Source organism: Ischnura elegans, chromosome 11 (genome assembly GCF_921293095.1).
Source record: "Ischnura elegans chromosome 11, ioIscEleg1.1, whole genome shotgun sequence".
NCBI lineage: Eukaryota > Metazoa > Arthropoda > Insecta > Odonata > Coenagrionidae > Ischnura > Ischnura elegans.
Genome location: NC_060256.1, coordinates 75,602,580 through 75,621,132, shown reverse-complemented (window position 1 = coordinate 75,621,132; position 18,553 = coordinate 75,602,580). Strand labels below are relative to the sequence as shown.

At 40.8% G+C, this 18,553-nt stretch overlaps 1 protein-coding gene across 3 annotated transcripts in view; it reads right to left on the bottom strand.

The window, feature by feature from the left end:
- LOC124167864 (homeobox protein prospero) overlaps positions 1-18,553 on the bottom strand; it is a 116,817-nt gene that overhangs the window by 7,724 nt on the left and 90,540 nt on the right. The window contains exons 4-5 of one of the 3 annotated variants that reach the window (XM_046545915.1): positions 3,394-3,553; positions 1,280-1,455 (exon numbers count right to left, since the gene is read on the bottom strand). In XM_046545915.1, the coding sequence (XP_046401871.1) occupies positions 1,280-1,455; positions 3,394-3,553 (336 nt within the window). Of the gene's footprint in view, positions 1-222; positions 1,456-3,393; positions 3,554-18,553 lie in introns of those variants that run through there. The other 2 variants (XM_046545916.1, XM_046545917.1) reach the window with 2 other exon arrangements.

The following is an 18,553-nucleotide window of genomic DNA, read 5'->3' as shown; positions in this document are numbered from 1 at the left end:
TGTTTTGGTTTTCTCTCACATTATTTCTTTAGTTTAGAATTCATATTCAACAGCATTTTTTTATCATATTGTTGTGGTTCAAGGTGGTAGTAGAAGTTTTTGGTTTTTGCAGTTGTAGCATATGACACACATTTTGTTTTTTTTCGGAAGCAGGAAGATGAAGTGGCAGAAGTAGAAAGTTCATGAACACTTTTATGGTCTGTGCAATTTTTTTTCTGAATGTGACTACAAGACTGTTTTTATATATATTCTTTGGACATCACCTTGAGACCCTAGAAAGGTTCACTCAAATCTTGGTAACATGTGCATGGCGCCTTCTTGCGCACTGTGCCCGTAAGGAAATTTTCCTGGACTATGGAGAGGTCTTTGGGACATAACAGGAAAAGGAGAGAGATTGGATAAACCACAGTTTCAAAGCTAGAGAATTGTAGCCTCAGTGTTGTGGCCTTTTTAAGGTATCAAGATAAAAGAATGAGACAGTAAAACCAAGAAATAAAGGAGTTGCTAACCAAAACTAACAGCTCTTCATTTTTCAACCAAAATAAAAGCAACACCACAACTTTCATAAATTGAAGCTTATATGTTGAGAAAACCATTGCAAATAATGATAGTGAATACACTCACAAATAATAATTGCACGTATAAATACCACAAAAAATTCACCTAGACCTAGCACCATTGACAAGTGACAGATAGGAAAAGGGAATTGTTTCATAGAAAGATAGAGAATAGTAGCGATAGAGACAGATTTCAAGTTCAAAGCATAGCGAGTGAGAGCCCTAGACAGTGTTACCGCTGTTAATTTTTTTCAAAATGATTTTTTTCACTTTAATACAAACCAAACTTAACAGGTTATAATATTAGATAAGTTTACATATTTCACACCAAAGTGGATGGAAGGCATTGAACATACTCCACTCCGGTCACTGTTCAGTCCATGCTTTTTTAATGACTAGCCATAGAGTGTTTTTGACTGATAATGTTCTCAGTGGAATAGCATATGAAATCCACACACGCACATTCGACAAAGTTGTCATCCTGTTAACAGTCTCACTGTCTAATTACTATAGTTTTTCACAGGGCAGTGTACGATCCACTTAACTTATATGGAATGTTTGTAGTACTAATAGGAATTTGTGTTTGACTTGTCTTTACACCTCCCATTTCCAAAAGATAACGGGTTTGTTTTCTTTTGTCTGTTGCTTTCTCAGTGTGCTTGTGTTGTGAACGGCATTATTGTGTTTACTATGTCCATTTTCCAACAAACAAGTCTCCTTACTCTAGCTGTTCCAGAAAGTTTGGAGATTTGAAGTACTCTGGTACTGGGTCGTCCAGCCGAGAGATAATCTTGTAGATTGACTTCTTCCACGACTGTTCTGTGTCCTTTCCGGTTTGAATCGCCTTGAAAAACTCTTTGAGAGTCTGCTCGACAACATACCGGAAGTTTGAAGGGACCTGAAAATATACAAGACAAAAAAAATCAAGTCACGATTCACCCTATGAAATCACCGGACAAGGTATTAAATGCTAACTAGATAATACCTGGTATTTGCAAGTCATTTGTTCCTTTAGAAGCGTGAACGACAATTCAATCAAAAATTGAAAATAATATTATTGGATTGGAATTATAGAATAAGGTTCAAGCATTAATTTTTATGTGTATTTGCATAAGAAATTTTTGCAATAAAAGTAATTGGATCAGTCTATTTACATTTTGGATGCATTTTAAATAAATTTAGAGACAAAAATGAATTAGGTAAAAATCATAGTTGAACGAAAAGCTATAAAAAAGGCAGTTATAATCAAAAGGTACATAACTTATTAGTGAGGGTGGATTATGAGAAGTGAAGTATATATCATTATGTCCTAGAAAATATTCTAGCGTTACTTGCACAATTGGATTGGAAAGACATGTACAAATAATACAGAGTAGAATTCGATATTATGATAAAGCTATGCTGTAGAGAAGCGTGATTTCGATTAAATGATTTTGGCTTTATACAGTTCTGAACTTGGAACAGATGCGAGTTGAGAGCAAAGAAACAAATAATCGATCATTTATAATATGATAAGATGAGCATACAAAGAAGGAGAAGGCTAAATTTATTTCAAGAATAAGAAACTAAAAATACTGCGAGATATTTTGAGCAAGAATGTACACATTTCCCTAATCCTAATTGTGCACAGTGACTTTACGCGAAAAATACTTGCGTTAGTTTCTCTAATGGGATTTGAAAAAAATGTGAGAATGACCTATTTAAAATGGAGAGGAATGAATTGATGACTTTTACTCTCTTCAGAGGATAATGATGCCGATGGTGAATCGTTGAAAGTTAGCATTGATGGAACGTGAATAAATATTTACGACACTGCCGTCCGGCAAGACGTTTTTAGCGCTTGTAAAAGGACGTGGGTGGTGGCTCCCAATGTATCCGATTAAACTGACCGTCACCTCACCCCCACTTGCCAGGTTCCTTTCAAGGCGAACAAAGTGGCACTTAACGAGAAGAGCAAGAGTGGGGAAAATTGAGTGAGCTGACGGTGTAAAAGGTCGGTTGGAGGGCGCCAAGAAAAGACATCGCCTCCACAAAGGTGAGGAGAAAAGCTTCGTGAAAGGGTGAGAAATGGGAGTTTAAGTCCGGCCTCGTGGGAGAGGGAGGAATCAAACTGAATGCGACTAAGTGGACAGGAAGACCTCTCCTCTCTGTAAAGTCCACTCCATTTACGTGAAAGGACTGCCGCTCCCCTCCTCTTGCGACTATTTCCTTCAAACTTTCACCAGAGGGCAAGAGAGTAGCCTTTTTTTTATTAACAAAAATAAGGGGATTTGAACTGGCCGTCTTGAGAGAGAAAAATGATTACTATGCCATACTGATTCATTGCTCTCAGATCTACAATATCAAATGATTAAATCTAGTAATACTGATGACTTCTGACGTTGAATAATTCCTGACTCATTGCTTTGCATTCCTAACTTGGAGAGAAACGTGTATCTTATTGTGAGAGTAAGCGTTTAGTGCTTTGGGTATACATATGATCTCAAAGTATCCTTTTGATAGAGCTAAATAATTTGGCTATAGAAATCCTGCATTATAAAAGTGAGTCAGATAGTTATGAAAGCATATCGCCAACGACCAAATTTAGCTAAAAAAATCGTCAATGATTACGAAGAGGGATTGTAAAATAAAACACAAAAATATTTATGACACGAAATCGTTCAAACATGGTACTTGAAATCGCTTTTGAATTAATTTTACTTTTCGACTTCAATATGTGCAATTAGAAATTCGCGGAGGAGACAAAAAAACTAGATATTATACGTGCATGATTTGTATGTTTTAAGAGACATACGCGAGACAGACACTGAAGAGAGTTAATTGAGTTTTTTCGCACCTGTGGTCCCCATACCTCTATGTGATTGTTACGATTGTAGTGAAGATTAAGGACGCGGTAGATTTCAGATTCAAGGGTGACGACCAATTCTTCTGAAGTCTTCACGCCTTCACTCACAGCTTGTCTCGCATACTTTTCCATCTGGATGTAGTAGAACTCCCTGGAAAGAGACAAAAATAAATTTGTTTGAGAATCTTAAAAATAACACCGAAAATATCGTAAGTACCCTAGAATTGTTTGTGCAACAAATTTTTTTTAGCAAAATCAATAACATATTCAGGACAAAGAAATGGTACATATTGGTTAAATGAGACATAGCAATAAATCTACTGGATTTATTTTAACACGACGCGTTTGGTTGTTGAAAAAAACGTTATCATGATATGGAATGCGTCGTGTTAAAATAAATCGGGTGAGAATGTTGCATTGTCTGATTTAACTAATATTAAGAACGATCTCCACGTCGTGATGTATACCATATATAAGATACTTATACATGATATGCGGCATAAAATAATTATATATGATATGATATTTATAATATAAGATATAAAATGGTGCATAATCATCGATTCCCAACATAAATATATCATGATTACCTATGAAAAATTGCAAAAAAATGGTTAGAGCCCTACAGGATGAGCACATTATCGATTATATTTATCTACAGCTGGAGAAAAAGCATTCATAGAAACTCGTAAGTACAAATAAATTAAAACACCTTACTTCACATGCGTTCCCTCCCTGTAAATCCAAGCATTGCGCTCACCTTCTGAATCATGTATCCAAGTTTATGAACGACGAAACGATACATAACATCTAAGCATTGCGTAAACTCTAACGCCAATTTTTTTTAATCGCTGGCTTAAACATTCAAAGAGAATTGCATAATGCAGCAACAACATTGCCGATGAGGAAAAGAAGTTGGCAAAGCTTTCGCATTTTTTTTCGTCATAATTTTCGCTAGCTTCTTTTATGAGGAGCGAAAAATTTAATGAGGCGCGGTTCGTCACATCGAGAAGACGGACGGGGATAAACTGCACGTGTGACTTATGCGCAAGAACGCGACGGGAATAGCGCAACAAATGCACGCCCAAGCGCTCAATTAGGGAAAAATATTACGGGAGGGAGAGACAGAGAAAAAAACCTTGGGCGCATGTAAGGACTCAAAAACACACAGATAAAAACACAACACATTCCCTGAAGCATTCCTTTTTTTTTCTTTCAAATGCCTACTAAAAATGAATTTTCAGTGTTGGTTGGCTCTCAAACTCTTTTCGATGCCAACCATTCGTTAACCTGCCCCAATTGGAAAAATGTCTGGAAAGTTCCTTTCAGGACAATTGGGGAGGAAAATTTTTTGATATACTACTGCGAGAAATGAACAATTGGGATAATAAAATGAGTCATTAATCGTTTTGGCTGTTGGGAGTAACGGGATCAGCCAGGCTCAGCAATCTAAATTAAGAGTGGAAACGAATTTATAATTACGCAGTACTCACTTTCTCTAAAGACTACATCGCTCGGACCACAAGAATTCAACTGTCCGATACCAAAGATAATGGAGACTGCTCCTTAGTTTCTCGGCGAAATAAAAATTGAAGTCGAGCAAAAATAAATAGGGCATATTAGCACGGAGAGTACCTTATTTTAATTATATCTTTCCTCACGCTCCGGAAATAATTTGCTCAAAACCTTTGTAAAGTTTTCACCTTGTCGTTGCAAATGGCCGAGGGATACTCATTAAGCTATTAAGAACAAAACTCACGAATTAAAATCCACAGGAAAAGCATGATTTTTGAAAAAAATAAAAAGACGCCATACTTAAAAAGCATATGACTTAAGCACCCAGGAGAAACACCCGAGTAGATGGGATCTGAACATGAAAATACGAAACGTTTCCATTCCAACAACTCATTTTGCGTATCTTTTCATCATTCCATTATAAACCAATGAAAATTAATGGCAGAGCGAAGTTGTTTGCGGCTTAAGAGAGCTTCGAGTTCCCACTCATTTACCCCTGGAGAAAAAGCGAGTCTCGATACATATCGTTTATCCCATTAACTCATCCTGAAAAACATAAAAAAATCAAGGAAAATAAGCGACAAGGAAGGAGGGGTAAGGGAAACTTTTCTTCTTCCTTCCCGCAGCCACTCTCCTAAAAGACACCAAAAATTAAAACTCAGGCAGGACAAAGACAAAGGAAGCTTGACGCCCGAAACTTCACGGAGACCCATAATATTACGGAACGGTAGGGAGACCTCTTAATTCTCCTCCAGCAAATCCCCTTCATTTGTTCCCTGCCCAACCCCTAAGAGTCTCTGAAATCTTCTGCCAGATTCTTTCCCTTTGAAGGTGTAAGGGTCTCGTAATTAGCATTTTTAACAAAAAACAAACCCACCTACAGACTGCCACCCATTCCGCCTCCTTCACCTGTTCCAAGGAGTTGACATACCCTTTACGGAGGCCTTTCCCCTTCTCCGCACACAAAACCTTATTTCCCCCGCCTCTTTCTATTAATTAGTTGCGACCAATTAGCGACGAGAAATTAATGGACAAAAACACTGCCCCCCCCCCCCGTAACACAGGCCCCTTTTTCCAAGGAGTTCTCTCAGGGTCTCTTTTGGAACCCCTACAACACCCCCAGGTCGTGGGAGGCGTTCCTCAAGGCTCTATTTTTGTCATTAACTTCCTTCTCTCTCCAGCTATCTGGAGAGCGTCGTATGAGAATCAAATCTTGACTTTCCAACACCGCTTTTTCCTTTCAAAGGTTTTCATCACATTTTAATACACGCACTTACTCTTAGCTGAAATGCCTTGGCAAGCCTAAATACCATTGTGGCATCAGGCAGCGTAAAATTGAAAATAAGTTAAATTTAATCAAATGGGCCAAACAATTCAGCCGTAAAGAGCCTACAAAACTAGGTATTCGGAAAGCTTCTATTATTAAACAAATAGGGTATTACTGTAAAGAAGAGGTTGATTGAAATTTTACTACCTGTATTTTAATTCTCAACTATGGTCAGCAAGAAAATTCATGACTCAGCTATGGTTACCGGATCTTGGAGTTGTACTCCTCTGTAGTTCAGTAACGATTCCCCCTTAATAATAAATTTGCGCAAAAAATGAGCTTATTATTATCCAAAGACACCTGTGATAATCACGTAGAGGCTCGAATCTGATTCCTACACTAGAGCTAGCCTAGAAATACGGCCGATCAATCCAATTACCTCAGCAATTTGCTTATAGTCTCCCTACCTTTTTAATTTTTCGAGACGTTGGAAGGTGGGGTGGAGCTCACGGAAAAGTATGGCTATAATGGGTGCCCTGAGATAGGGTCGGGAGACAGAAACAACGAAAAGGTGGGGATTGGCTCGTCTCCCCATTGTTACATGCAGGGTACAACGGAAAGCCGAAAAAGGAAGGATTGCAGTGATACTTCGTCCCAGCAAAAAGGCTTGTCCCACAGAGTCACTTGGGGTCGGGCAGAACGCGAAAACTTCATGGTGGTACCGCATGTGCTCAGAAGAAAAAAATATTCGGAGGAAACAAAACTTCAAACCTACAGGTACCACGGCTTTCACCCTCAATGGGTGCCCCAGACAAGGATTATTTAAGCGGATGCAGTCGCTGCATGCAAAAAAATTTAAAGTTCCGAAAACGCCGCCAAAGGAAGGTAAATGTGAAGTTTGGACAGATTTTTTTACTACAGTAGGAGAGGTCCATTGCGATTTTAACTACCGGAAACCACGCCCAAGAACAGGCAAGCTGATGAAATGAATAATAACTAGGGTATTCTGTGCCGTCAAAGACTCATAAATGAGTTGGAGACAAGAGATTTTAGCACGAAAAATGGATTGATGGAAGTTATCTTCTTGATAAAATACACTGGTGGACCCAAAGTTAACCATCTCGTTGTACAAAGCTCGAACTTCATATTCCCTAAATTCTCCTTCATTATCTTCTCGCCCATTGCGATTTTCACCACTCAAAACCACGCCCAAGAGCAGGCAAACAGGAGAAATTAACTATGAATAGGGTAACCTGTGCAGTCAAACACCAATAATTGAGTTGGAGATGCGATTTTTTGTACGAAAAATGTATTGATGTAAATTCTCTTATTGATAAAACACACAGCAGGAACCAAAGTTGAGCACCTCGCTGTACTAAGCTCGAATTTTATCTTCCCTAAAGACTCCTGAATTATCTCCTTAGGTCCTTTTTCTTTCTCGCACTTTCGTTTTCCCTTACATTAATGAATCCTCTCGCTTCGTCCAACGTCCTTTTTCATAAAAAAAACAAACTGAAGAGTGGGACGGAATTCGTCCGCTACAACGGGACTCCAAATGAGGGGATCGATATGAGTGAGGCCGGTTGAGACATGAAGAAGAGCAGAAGGCAGAAGTGGAAGGAAGCCATCTTAAAAACCTTTCTGGACGAAAAGGAAAGGAGCTTGCAACCTTTTTCTCCGTAAGTGAAGAGAGGAGATTGAAAACATGAATAGGATGGAGACTCTAGAGGCTTACGGACAAATGAAAAAGAAGGCATTTAATTCATTTTATAGACTAAGTCTCCACTGTTATATCCCCTTAATTTCGAGCACATTATTAATTAATTTCTTCGGATCACGGTACGCGGAGGTAGAAGGGGGTGAATGTGTTCATTCTAAACATACCTGTACGTCGGAACCAACGTGAATTAATTGGTAGAAAACTCAGGGAATTTACAATGCTAACGAATAATTGAAATACCAAAGATATAAAATGAATTCTATACAGAGTCAGAAGACATACCAACAAGAATAAAGTATTAAAAGATTCCCTCGTGTCCTTTTCACCTAATTTGGAGCTATAGGCAGACTATTTTCTTTACGATTTCGCTAAAAATTACTCCTCGTTTAGGGACATTTTCGTGGCTAGAGAGCAGTTGAATCCACGTCCTCATATCTTCAACACTGTGGGCACAAGCTTTAAATAATTTTCAACAAATAAAATAAAAATTTGAGGAAGATATGAAAAACTACAGCCTCTCGCGGAACGACTTCGACCGTCCGTAGCTGTTCCATTAGTCTGCTGTTCTCACTCGTATACGCGCACGCTGTGCGGACAGACATTCGCCTCTCTTCCCCGAAAAGTATCTGGACGGACGCGAGAAAATTAAAACGTTGAGATATATATCTTCCCCTCGCTCTATTTGACTTGCGTGCACGCGTCTCGAGTGCGAGAGAATGTATGAGGCACGGGATGGATGGGTAAGAGCGTGAGAAATTCGGGTGTGGGAGGTCAAAATGCAGGGAAAAGGGATTTGGCCCGGGAGAAAAAAAAATTGAGGGCGTACGGGCGAAGGGTGATGTGCGGGGGGAGGGTAGTTTTTTTGGGGGAGGGAGGGGGGTAAAGACTGAGAGTGATATTGAAGGGAGAAGGAAAGAGATGAGGAATACAGAAGGGTTGATTCACGTCGAGTTTGGGAGTCACGGAGAGCAAAAAGCCAATAAGGTGGGACCTTGGGTAAAGGGCTAGCGCGCTTAAGACTCGCCGAATGTTTAAAGGGCAGCGGGAAATGGCAAGGGGAACGGGGAAGGCAAGTGAATGCAAAGCAGAGCACGGAGAATTTGAAGGTAGTGAAAAAGGACTGGTGGTTTAGGGCAAGGGAGGAAATAACCAAGCAAAGACCACGCTACTACCTCCGGGATAGCAGGAGAAAGCGAGCGAGCGGGCACAGATAGAAGGATACACGGGGAAAAGCACGTATTTGTATGCACGGATCCCGGTGGTGATGAGGGGACAATGTATCTGAGGTACGGGTGGATCGAAGAGCTTTACGGTTTTCTCTCAACGGTCGTAACCTGCTCAGATACAGCTCACAGCTGACCATGTTGTGCCAATGGCTGAGATAACACACTTATTAACATTTCTCTCCCGAAAAACAGCAGCTCACGTTAGCTTTTTCCTGTTATTTTTTATGAATACGATAGAACGATGCCAAACACTTATAAATTCTGAAAGCTATTAAATCACCAGGTACAAAAAGTAATTGAGATAAAAGTCAAAAAAGTGATTTATAATGAGAAGGTAAGAAAAAGTAGTTTTGAAACAAAAAAAAACTTGATTTTAGAGGAAATAGCAGCAGGAGGTTCTGACAAAAAATAACTTCTTACACATTGGTTGCTCAAGTATACTAGGTTTTTAAATGATCTCATAGATAAAAGAGCCACAATAATATTTTTTGGGGCCTTGCGGCACCATATTCTCCAAAACTATGAAAACGTTAATCTGCATAGCAATTAATTTCACTTAAAACACGATATTAAAAAAAAGAAAGTTTAGAACTCATTCTTAAGAATAAGTTTAGGATTTATTCTCAAGAATAGAAAATTCAATACTTCCTTAGAGGTCGAAAACCAAATCCTGAATAAAAACTTTCCATTTCGTCAACGAGATAGTACGGCTGCCTAACATTTCGCGGACTCAACCAAGCGCCTTTGCCAACACGAACTGCATACCACCCCCGCACCCGAACGCAAGAGAAATTAAACCCCGTGAAGGAGGCGAATGTGAGCTCGCTGACAGCCTTATCAAACCACCGGGCATCATAAACCCTTCACGAACTGGAAGCATCATGGGGTACCGCGGCCATTCGGATCCTGTCCACGTCAACGCGAAAAACTTGCAATAAACTTTCCGTCTCCCGCACGGGTTCGTTACACAGTGCTGATCCGGGGCGTGTAATGCCAACACACCATCTAAAGCGAGTTGCTTCGGAGGTAGATGCTGGTTGGCACACCCCCTCGGAAGGGGGAGAGAGCCGCTATTGGATGTATTTAAGTGAGATTTACCCCGGAGTCAAGGGGTAAAAAAGGTTTGAGGAGGGGGCATGACTCGTTATAGAGACAAGTGACAAGTACAATTGCGCCTGACTTGGAAGGGGGAGTTTAAGGATTGACGTAGTACAGGAGAAAGGGTTGTGGAAGACAAGGGTGGAATGAAATGGTGGAGGGCAGTTGATATCAGGATTGGGGTTTTGCATTTAGGAAGGGATCATGTGGGGAATATTTCAAACAATAGACTACGTTAAACATAAATTATGAAGAGTAGGATAGGCCCTAGAACTTTAACCTCAATACCAACGACTTTGCATGGAACGTAGACGAAATGCATGTATTTATACAAAAAAATTTAGCTTTGGTTGAATAGATTTCCAAAATTGGAATATTTCATACGGAAAAATTGGTAGAAAAAGAGCTCATCAATTTTATTCCCCACACAATTTAAGAATTAAGTAGCTCAAAATGTAAGAAATATTAATACTACATTTCACGATCGCTCTCAAAAATTCGGAAATAAAAAAAATTGGAACGAATTAAATGTTTAGAAACGGATTGCAATAGTAATACATATGCGCAAAAAAGAAGTTTACATTCACGTGACACATAATCAGCGAGAATATTTTTCTAAAATATTTCGAAAAGCGACGGTGAGAATGAGAGCCATATGTGGGCGAAAATTTAGGTTCATTTCACATTTTTCACCAATAGCTTTATGCGTGCAAATATGCACGATGTGGAGGAATGGATTGTTGCAGTGAAATATCCTCCAACATAGCCGGAGTTAGTGCTCAAAACTTTTGGGAAAAATCGATGAAGGCAGCGGGGGCGTAATAGGAGGTTGAGGGAAGAACTTGGAGGAGGTGGGGAGTAGGTATGGGTGGAGGCAAGTTGGTTTGTCCGTCAGAGGCTTTCAAAGCTGGAGCGGGTGTGGGGTTGTTGGGCATATAATGGGGGGAGTGAGGATTTGGGAGCGGTGGAAAGTAAAGGAAAAAGGGAACTCGTGGAGAGGGTGCGGATGGATGCAGATGAAGGTTGGAGGAAGGGGTATATATATAGAGGGTGAGGAGAAAGGAGGGGCCCGAACCAGGGTCTCGAGAATGCATGGGGAAGTTGCAGGAGTTTTTCCGCGGCCGATGGAGGAGGAGAAGGAGGTATAAAAAAAAACTCGGAGCGTGGAGTGGGTACGGATGCATGTGTGGTAATGGCGGGAGACGGTTGGTTTCGTGCGGTGAAGGGTGGGAAAAAATTCGGGATTTTTTCAAAGTTTTATTTCGGAAGCTTGCGAGCCGTGGAAACTCAAAATGGTAGGAGAATATTTTTTTCTTCACCCTCCACCACCAACCCACGGAACGGGTTGGAGTCCATGAGAGACGCCGGGTTTTTTCGGTTGAGGTCAGAGAGAAAGAAGGCTACCACCCTTTCCCCTCAATTCTACGCCATTTTTCCGACTTCTCCACGTATGCGTGAGGGAAGGGTAGAGGGATGCATTACGTTTTTGGGAGATCTACATGCTTTTTCCTTTCGACCGCTTGCACTTTTTTCCCCTCCCCTACTTTTCGGCGAAATTTTTAAGGGTGTGAGGGAATTAGGGTTTTACTCTTTTAGACATCGGGGGGAAAAGAGTTTAAATTTTTTTAAAATAGGGTTGGAAATATTTTTTTTCAATTTTCGACGAAGAAAAAAAAATTACCACCCCTTTCGGTGGAATAGATGCATTTCTTACCACCCCTACGCCTCCCTCATGGAATTTCAACCCCTCAGAGATGAGAATCAACCACCCTTAGCACCAAAACTACCAACCTCGCTGGTACCAATGCATTCCCTTACATCCCAACCAGAGGAAAAGTTTCCTAAAACACCAGCACCCCTTTCCCTGCCCCCTCCACAGGAATTAAGTTTCCCTTCCCGACTACTTACATGGTCCACCCCCTACTCTTACATTTCCCCCATACCCTCCCCCTCTCAGAACACAATCCTCCCCGCAGTCGAGGCGCATAAACTGCCCTCCTACCAGCCTCGGACGTTGCCGGTGCAAGGGGGATGATAAATGCATGTTCTCAAGCCTCCTTCCAATCGATGCACTTCCGTTATTACTCCCGCAAGCCGGCTACGGCTCTCCTTCGTCGCGAATGGCGTTCACGAGATCTCTTGCGGATGTGCCAACGCCTTGGGGCTCTTGAGATGGCACAAGCGAAATGGAGCGAAACGTCTATGGCGTTGTATTCCGCTGAATTAAATTCATCGCTCACTTCGCAAATCAAACTGTGACCTCTATACTAATCCTCAAGAGTTAGCAACATCATAAACCAAGATACAAATAAAATGTTAACACCTATTCCGTATAAAATATTCCCAATTTGATATCTTTTCAAGGATTTATAATATTTAAACGATGTAGGATAGGATAAAAGTCTAACAGGGATAATTTAAATAAATATTACTTTAGTGAATTCGTCAAAAGTTTGGGTACAATAAAGAAAATAGTTAAATAATAAATGAAAAATAGATATAAAATAGTTTTGCAATAATCACTATCGACCAGATTGCGACCGTGAAGAAAAAGTAAACGAAATAAATATATTTTCCAGCCTCTAATTCTATTTATCCGCAGGAGTATTTTAACCATGTTATTCCCATCAAAAATAATACTTTCTCCTCGGTAAAGCAGACAGTAAGTAGGAAAAATTAGCTAAAAGCAAGACATTTGATTTGATCCATTCTACTAAAACAAATCTTGCAAACGAATTAGTAAATCAAAGAAGTACTTACGAGCAAAAAGCATTATTAGTCTCACCCCTATAACGAGCAACTGATTGTATTCAGGCCGTTCCGAAATTTGACGCCTAAATTAATTCTATCATAGCATAGGGGGCGAATGAGAGATTCAAATATTTTCCATCTAGAGGGCGCTTAATGCCTCAATGAATATCCCCCGACCAGCAGTGGGAACTTTATTTCTCCGACCAACCCACCCACTCGGAACACATCGCGAAAGAAATTAAATCGCTTTAGGACCCCTTTAGTTCGCGCGCGGGGGGTACTGTGGATGGGGTTATTACCATTGGCAGCCTCTTTTTATTCCGAAGGGCGATTGGTTCTCACCAAAAGGCGAGATGGAATGAACCGGCTCGCCCTACAGACCCGCCCTCAAACATCGAATCGATGGACGGCAGGACATGGAGGCCTTATGAATCACCAGTTCAAGCGTGAGATGCAAGAGACAGATGCCTCGTAAGGCGAAGGGAAGGCCCTTTTCCTCTGGACGGTCTAATTTGATGGTAATGACAAAACGATACCAACATCGATTGCCGTCGACTTCGGGTTGGCGAATGTGAATGGAATTGTAATTTTAACCTTAAAAATATAAATTATTTTTAATGATTACTATAGTTTCCATGCTACCCTTTTATTAAACATGTATCATTCTCAAGTTCACTTTAGAGACTGATTAGCAGGCGTCTAGAATAAATAGTAGTTAAAAAGTGGAAAATTGATGTTCCATATGGAGATGGAACTAGATGTAATTGACAGCAAACAGTTTCATTGGGAATATCGATTCGAATTCCGATAGCCAAATGATTATCGAATAAAGACTAGAGATCTAATGACCACTCAAGTACAAACAAATAGAATTCATGGAGGGCACACCGTCAGGGACTATTTGAGGCGTTATGGAGGAAATATCAGTTTTACCGTTTTCTAGTCGGGGCTAGATGGACACCAGGGATTCAGGAAGTGTGGCTAGACCTCTTTTGAGACCCAGAAAACGGCATATGGGTCCATGGGTTGGTAGAAAGGACGACCCTTCCTTCCCCCTGGAGCCTATTCCTCCTTCCTTCGAAAAACTTGCAGATGCGCAGATGTTCTCACAATCCAATAATTCCCCATGGTGACACGACCCCGCAAAAACCCTACTCACACCCCATTGATGAATCGACAGGGGAGATTCCATTTTCTAGCGGCCTTTAACGGGAGGCCCATTGTTGTCTGAAGGCGGAAACATTTCGTGGCCACTGGACGCGTGTGGCTCCATATCGGGAAGAAATCATGGGAGGGCATATGGCCGTGGTGTAGGTCGGGAAACCAAAGAAACGGTTCTGGTCTCTTAAACGATTGCTGAGGATGTGCTACAAAGCGGAAGGTTGCAACAATTCCCAGCCTTTATCTCCGAAATTATTTACCGTAATCTCCCTAGTTTAATTACGTGGGACCAGAAATTTACTTATGGCCACTTTGGCATCTAAAACACTTGGTTTTTATCATGGAGTATCGTATAAAAAGAAAATAAATCTAACATCGTTCATATTATTTGCTATGATTCACCTCCAGTTTTACTGGTACTGTATTCATAAGAAAATGTTAATACTCTAACATTAACGCGACTCACTAATGATGTCAAACCAACTGCAATTTCTTAAGGTCATCGTTATACTTTCAGGACAAAGCATCGAACTTAATAGACAATTTTTCAAAGCTAGCAGATATTTCCATTGAAAAGTGATATTATCACGTAAATAACAGGTACCAGAAGAATGAATATTCCTTTTATTTTTCACAGTAGTACGCGTATTGAAACGCGTACAACTTAGACCAAAAACTGTGAAAGAGTACAAAAACGTCTTCCTCTTGTCTTCCACGTATCTATGCGTCCTGATTTCGACAATTACATAAAAGGTATCCAACTAAAAATATTTTTCCTAGCATCACAGCGATGTTAATTAACAAAAGTGCCATTGCGACAAGATATACGGTTAAAAGTATGAGTACGAAATAACCATTCTGCCACGGTAAAGAAGCGCAACACCGTGGACGCATCGGCGAGTTCACTTGCAATGCACGGTTCCATCCCACGCTGGCGCAATCCCTCTCCCTCCACGGAACAGGCCTCGCGAAGGGTGAGGGTCGGAGGGAGGGGTTAGGGGGAGAGTTTCGAAGGGTTCCTGGGTAAATGATGAAGAACGCCATGTTCCTGCCGGGCTTCGACCTCGGGGCCACTCCCCCAAGGGTCCATCCGCGGGAGCATATCGGGAGGAGGGATGGGAGGAGAGGTCCGGCCGACTCTAAAGGCTCCTCCTACTTCTGATTGGCAGGGGGAGGGCGGGGGGGGGGGGGGAGGGATGAGTGGGTGGTGACGTAGGAGGTGGGGGAGACGTAGGGAGGAAGGGGGAGGAGCAGTGATGCCAATCTCACGGTATTTTCTGCGGATTCACTCCCCACTTGCCGCGACGGTCGTGAATCATCCATTGTATCTCCGAACGCTTGGCCCTTCCGAATAAAATAAACGCGTTCAAACATGAAGACTGCCCTCGTAAACACTCTGAGATTGTTCAACCGATATAAGTAAGCGTTACAAGGGACACAAACTATATATAATATCTTTTGAATTTTAGCAGTTCATCCGAAGGGTGGAAAGTTGAACGAGGTGAGATGTGATACAAATTTTCTCTTTTTTTATGAATAAATAAAGATTAAACTTTGTTTTTTCCACAAAATTTTTACTGTGTAAAAACAAAGTTTACATTTTATTCATGAAAAATGTTCAGTAATTTCCATAAGTATCGCCAGAAACTTGAACTTTGAAGAGATTAGAATCAAAATAAATATACACATTCAATGCACCACGAAATTTTCGAGAGTGCAGCAGTATATTTATTTAGACGGAAATCGCGCTCCTTTACAAAATATATGATTCGCTTCCATTCGTGATATAGAATTGTATTGGCTTACGTGAGCGAAAAAGGATTATGGAATCTTTTAATAGAGATAATTCATTATAAATATATCATAGTTTGACAAGTATTTATAGGCTTAATGACACATGATGTGGTAGTATTTATGTGGTCATATAATTGTAGAGGCTTCCCCATTCGTGATAGCTACTGAGGGATAGGTCATCGGCTACGGAGAGCTCCAAGGATGAAAAAAAGGCAAAAGGATTAGCATGCGAGAGGTAGCATGCATGCACTTATGGGTACAAAATCGGATTTTAGGGTCTCCCAAGAGTTAAATTAGGCGAGACATGGCTCTATTGCTGGACTGGTAGCAGGGGGGGACAAAAGCGAGGGTTTCAGGGTTCAATGAGGGTAAAAGTGAGCGGAGAAAAGGTTGGATCATGGTCTGTTTTTGCACAAAGGGTCGTAGATGAATCCGTGAATGCATTATACGCTAAAATTTTCATTTATTGATTTTGCGAACTTTCGCTCACAATCAGTAGGAAAATAGCGTTGTGGAAAAACTATGGGCCATCTTTCGTTCATATCAAACCACAATTGTGTTGTTGCAACGGTTAATCTGCTTGTGTTAGAAGCAGTGTTCCGGTATAAAAGGATTATTCTCTCAAAATATTTATGAAAGGTTATTTCCTGCTTCCATTCACTCTTGTCGTTGCTCCTAGTTGCTAACAAAAAAAGTTAATCTCCAAATTAGCGTGCGGTTAATTTACTTTCTTTACCTTGCATAATGTACATCAGTACAGTTTTGTTCGGGATTTTTGGGTCTCTACAAGTCGAAATTAGTGAATAGCTTTTTGCTAATGCAGAGAAGAACTAATTTGTTGGCAAACTACTCGAAGTAGGAAGCGAGTAAAATTATTCTATCCGTTCGTTCCGCTAGATCAGTATGATTGTGCAAAGCATGAGCGAAATTTGCTGCCCAGCAAAATACAAAAAATGGCAATAATAAATGCCCCCACAATGGTAAAGAATCTTTAAGACCCCTGAAAACCTTCCAATGATGTGCAGCAAATTATAGACTGATTTATGAAGACAAACTCTGCGAGAATCCAACTCATACTCTACACCGTTCTCGCCATTCATATTATTCATTCGCACGGATTTAAAAGAGAAAATGGAAGAGAATTTTCAGTAGAAAAGAGAAGAGAGAAAGGATTCATACTCCCTCTGTTTGGAACGTGACGTCGGAGGTAATAGGATGGCCATCATTAAAGAGATGATAGGCGGAAGGTTTTGTAGGTATGAGTATGCATCGGTAGGATGGGAGAACGTGAAAGATAGCTGGAAAAACCGTATGAAGAATTCCGTCCCTTACGAGAGGTAGGAAAAAGGCCCCCGGTGGTGGGAGTTGGAACAGAATAGGCTTAAGTCTAAAAAAAAGTGATGAACGTATGTGCAGGATAGGATACGGAGAAGCATGTACGCAAATGGGATAGGTAGCGAGAGAAAAGAACAGTTGAAAGAGTTGAGCTCTAGCGGACTGATTTTCCGTCGGGTGCATAAAATAAAACTTGTCGGAGGGGATGAGAAAAAAACATCTGGGAAATAAGGGGATGTAGGAATTATAGGAAAGGGGTGGAGGAGGCTGATTAAGAGGGGTGGGGAAGTGCACAGGCAGAGCCCGGGAATAAAAAGCTCCGGGTTCTAGCCCAGGCAGTGACCACGCCGTAGGAGATACCTGGGCGCACGCAGCCGTGCCCGCCCGCGTATGTTCGCAATCGCCCTCGGTGCTTGCCTATCCGCGGGATATGATGGTTGATGCGGAGGCATGCATATATTCTTCCCTTCCTCACATCCACGTTCGCGGAAAAACTACCCAGAACCACACGCGCGCCGGCCACCGTATGTGAGCTTCGCATATGTGAGGTTAAGGGTAAATGCCGATCGCAGCAATTTTTATGTACACGCTCTCCATCACATGCCAGTCCACACTTTCATTTCTTCTCTCTCATAACTTCACCACATTCAAAGGATTGGTGATAGGTGGGGTTACGATCGCTGGGGTATATCATGAATGTTGGAGAGAAAGATGCGAAGGTCCAGCTAACTCACGGGAAACTGATGTTTGACCTTTATGAAGCTATGCTCAGTGTTTGGCGATGGTAGAAGCAATCAAAACCATCGCTCCGAAGCTATAGACAATGCAATGGTAAGTAATTCTGAATGCATTAGATAACCTAACATCGACGATTGAGTAAACCGATAGACAAATGTCAGCAGAAAAAATATCTTTCAAACGGTTATAATGCCAATATTCATTCGATAATCTATTTAAAATTCATGACCAACGAAAATCGAAGGCAACCAATGGTTATCGATATCCACCACTCAAAAGCAATGCAATATAAATCGATCTATGCGAAGAACTAAACCAAGATCGTTATCATATCAAAAAGCGTCAATCACGCTGATGAAATGGCAAAATATTACTGCTATGCCGGCAAAAAAAATATTAAAGCGCTTATATAATAACAAGGATCGCAATTGAGACCTATTCCGTAAAACCTATAAGGAAAATTGAAAAAAAAGATAAAGTTAAAAAAATTATTGCGTATCTGGTATGTGGAGTTCCTAGTGAGTTCTATTCCTACGAACGCATAAT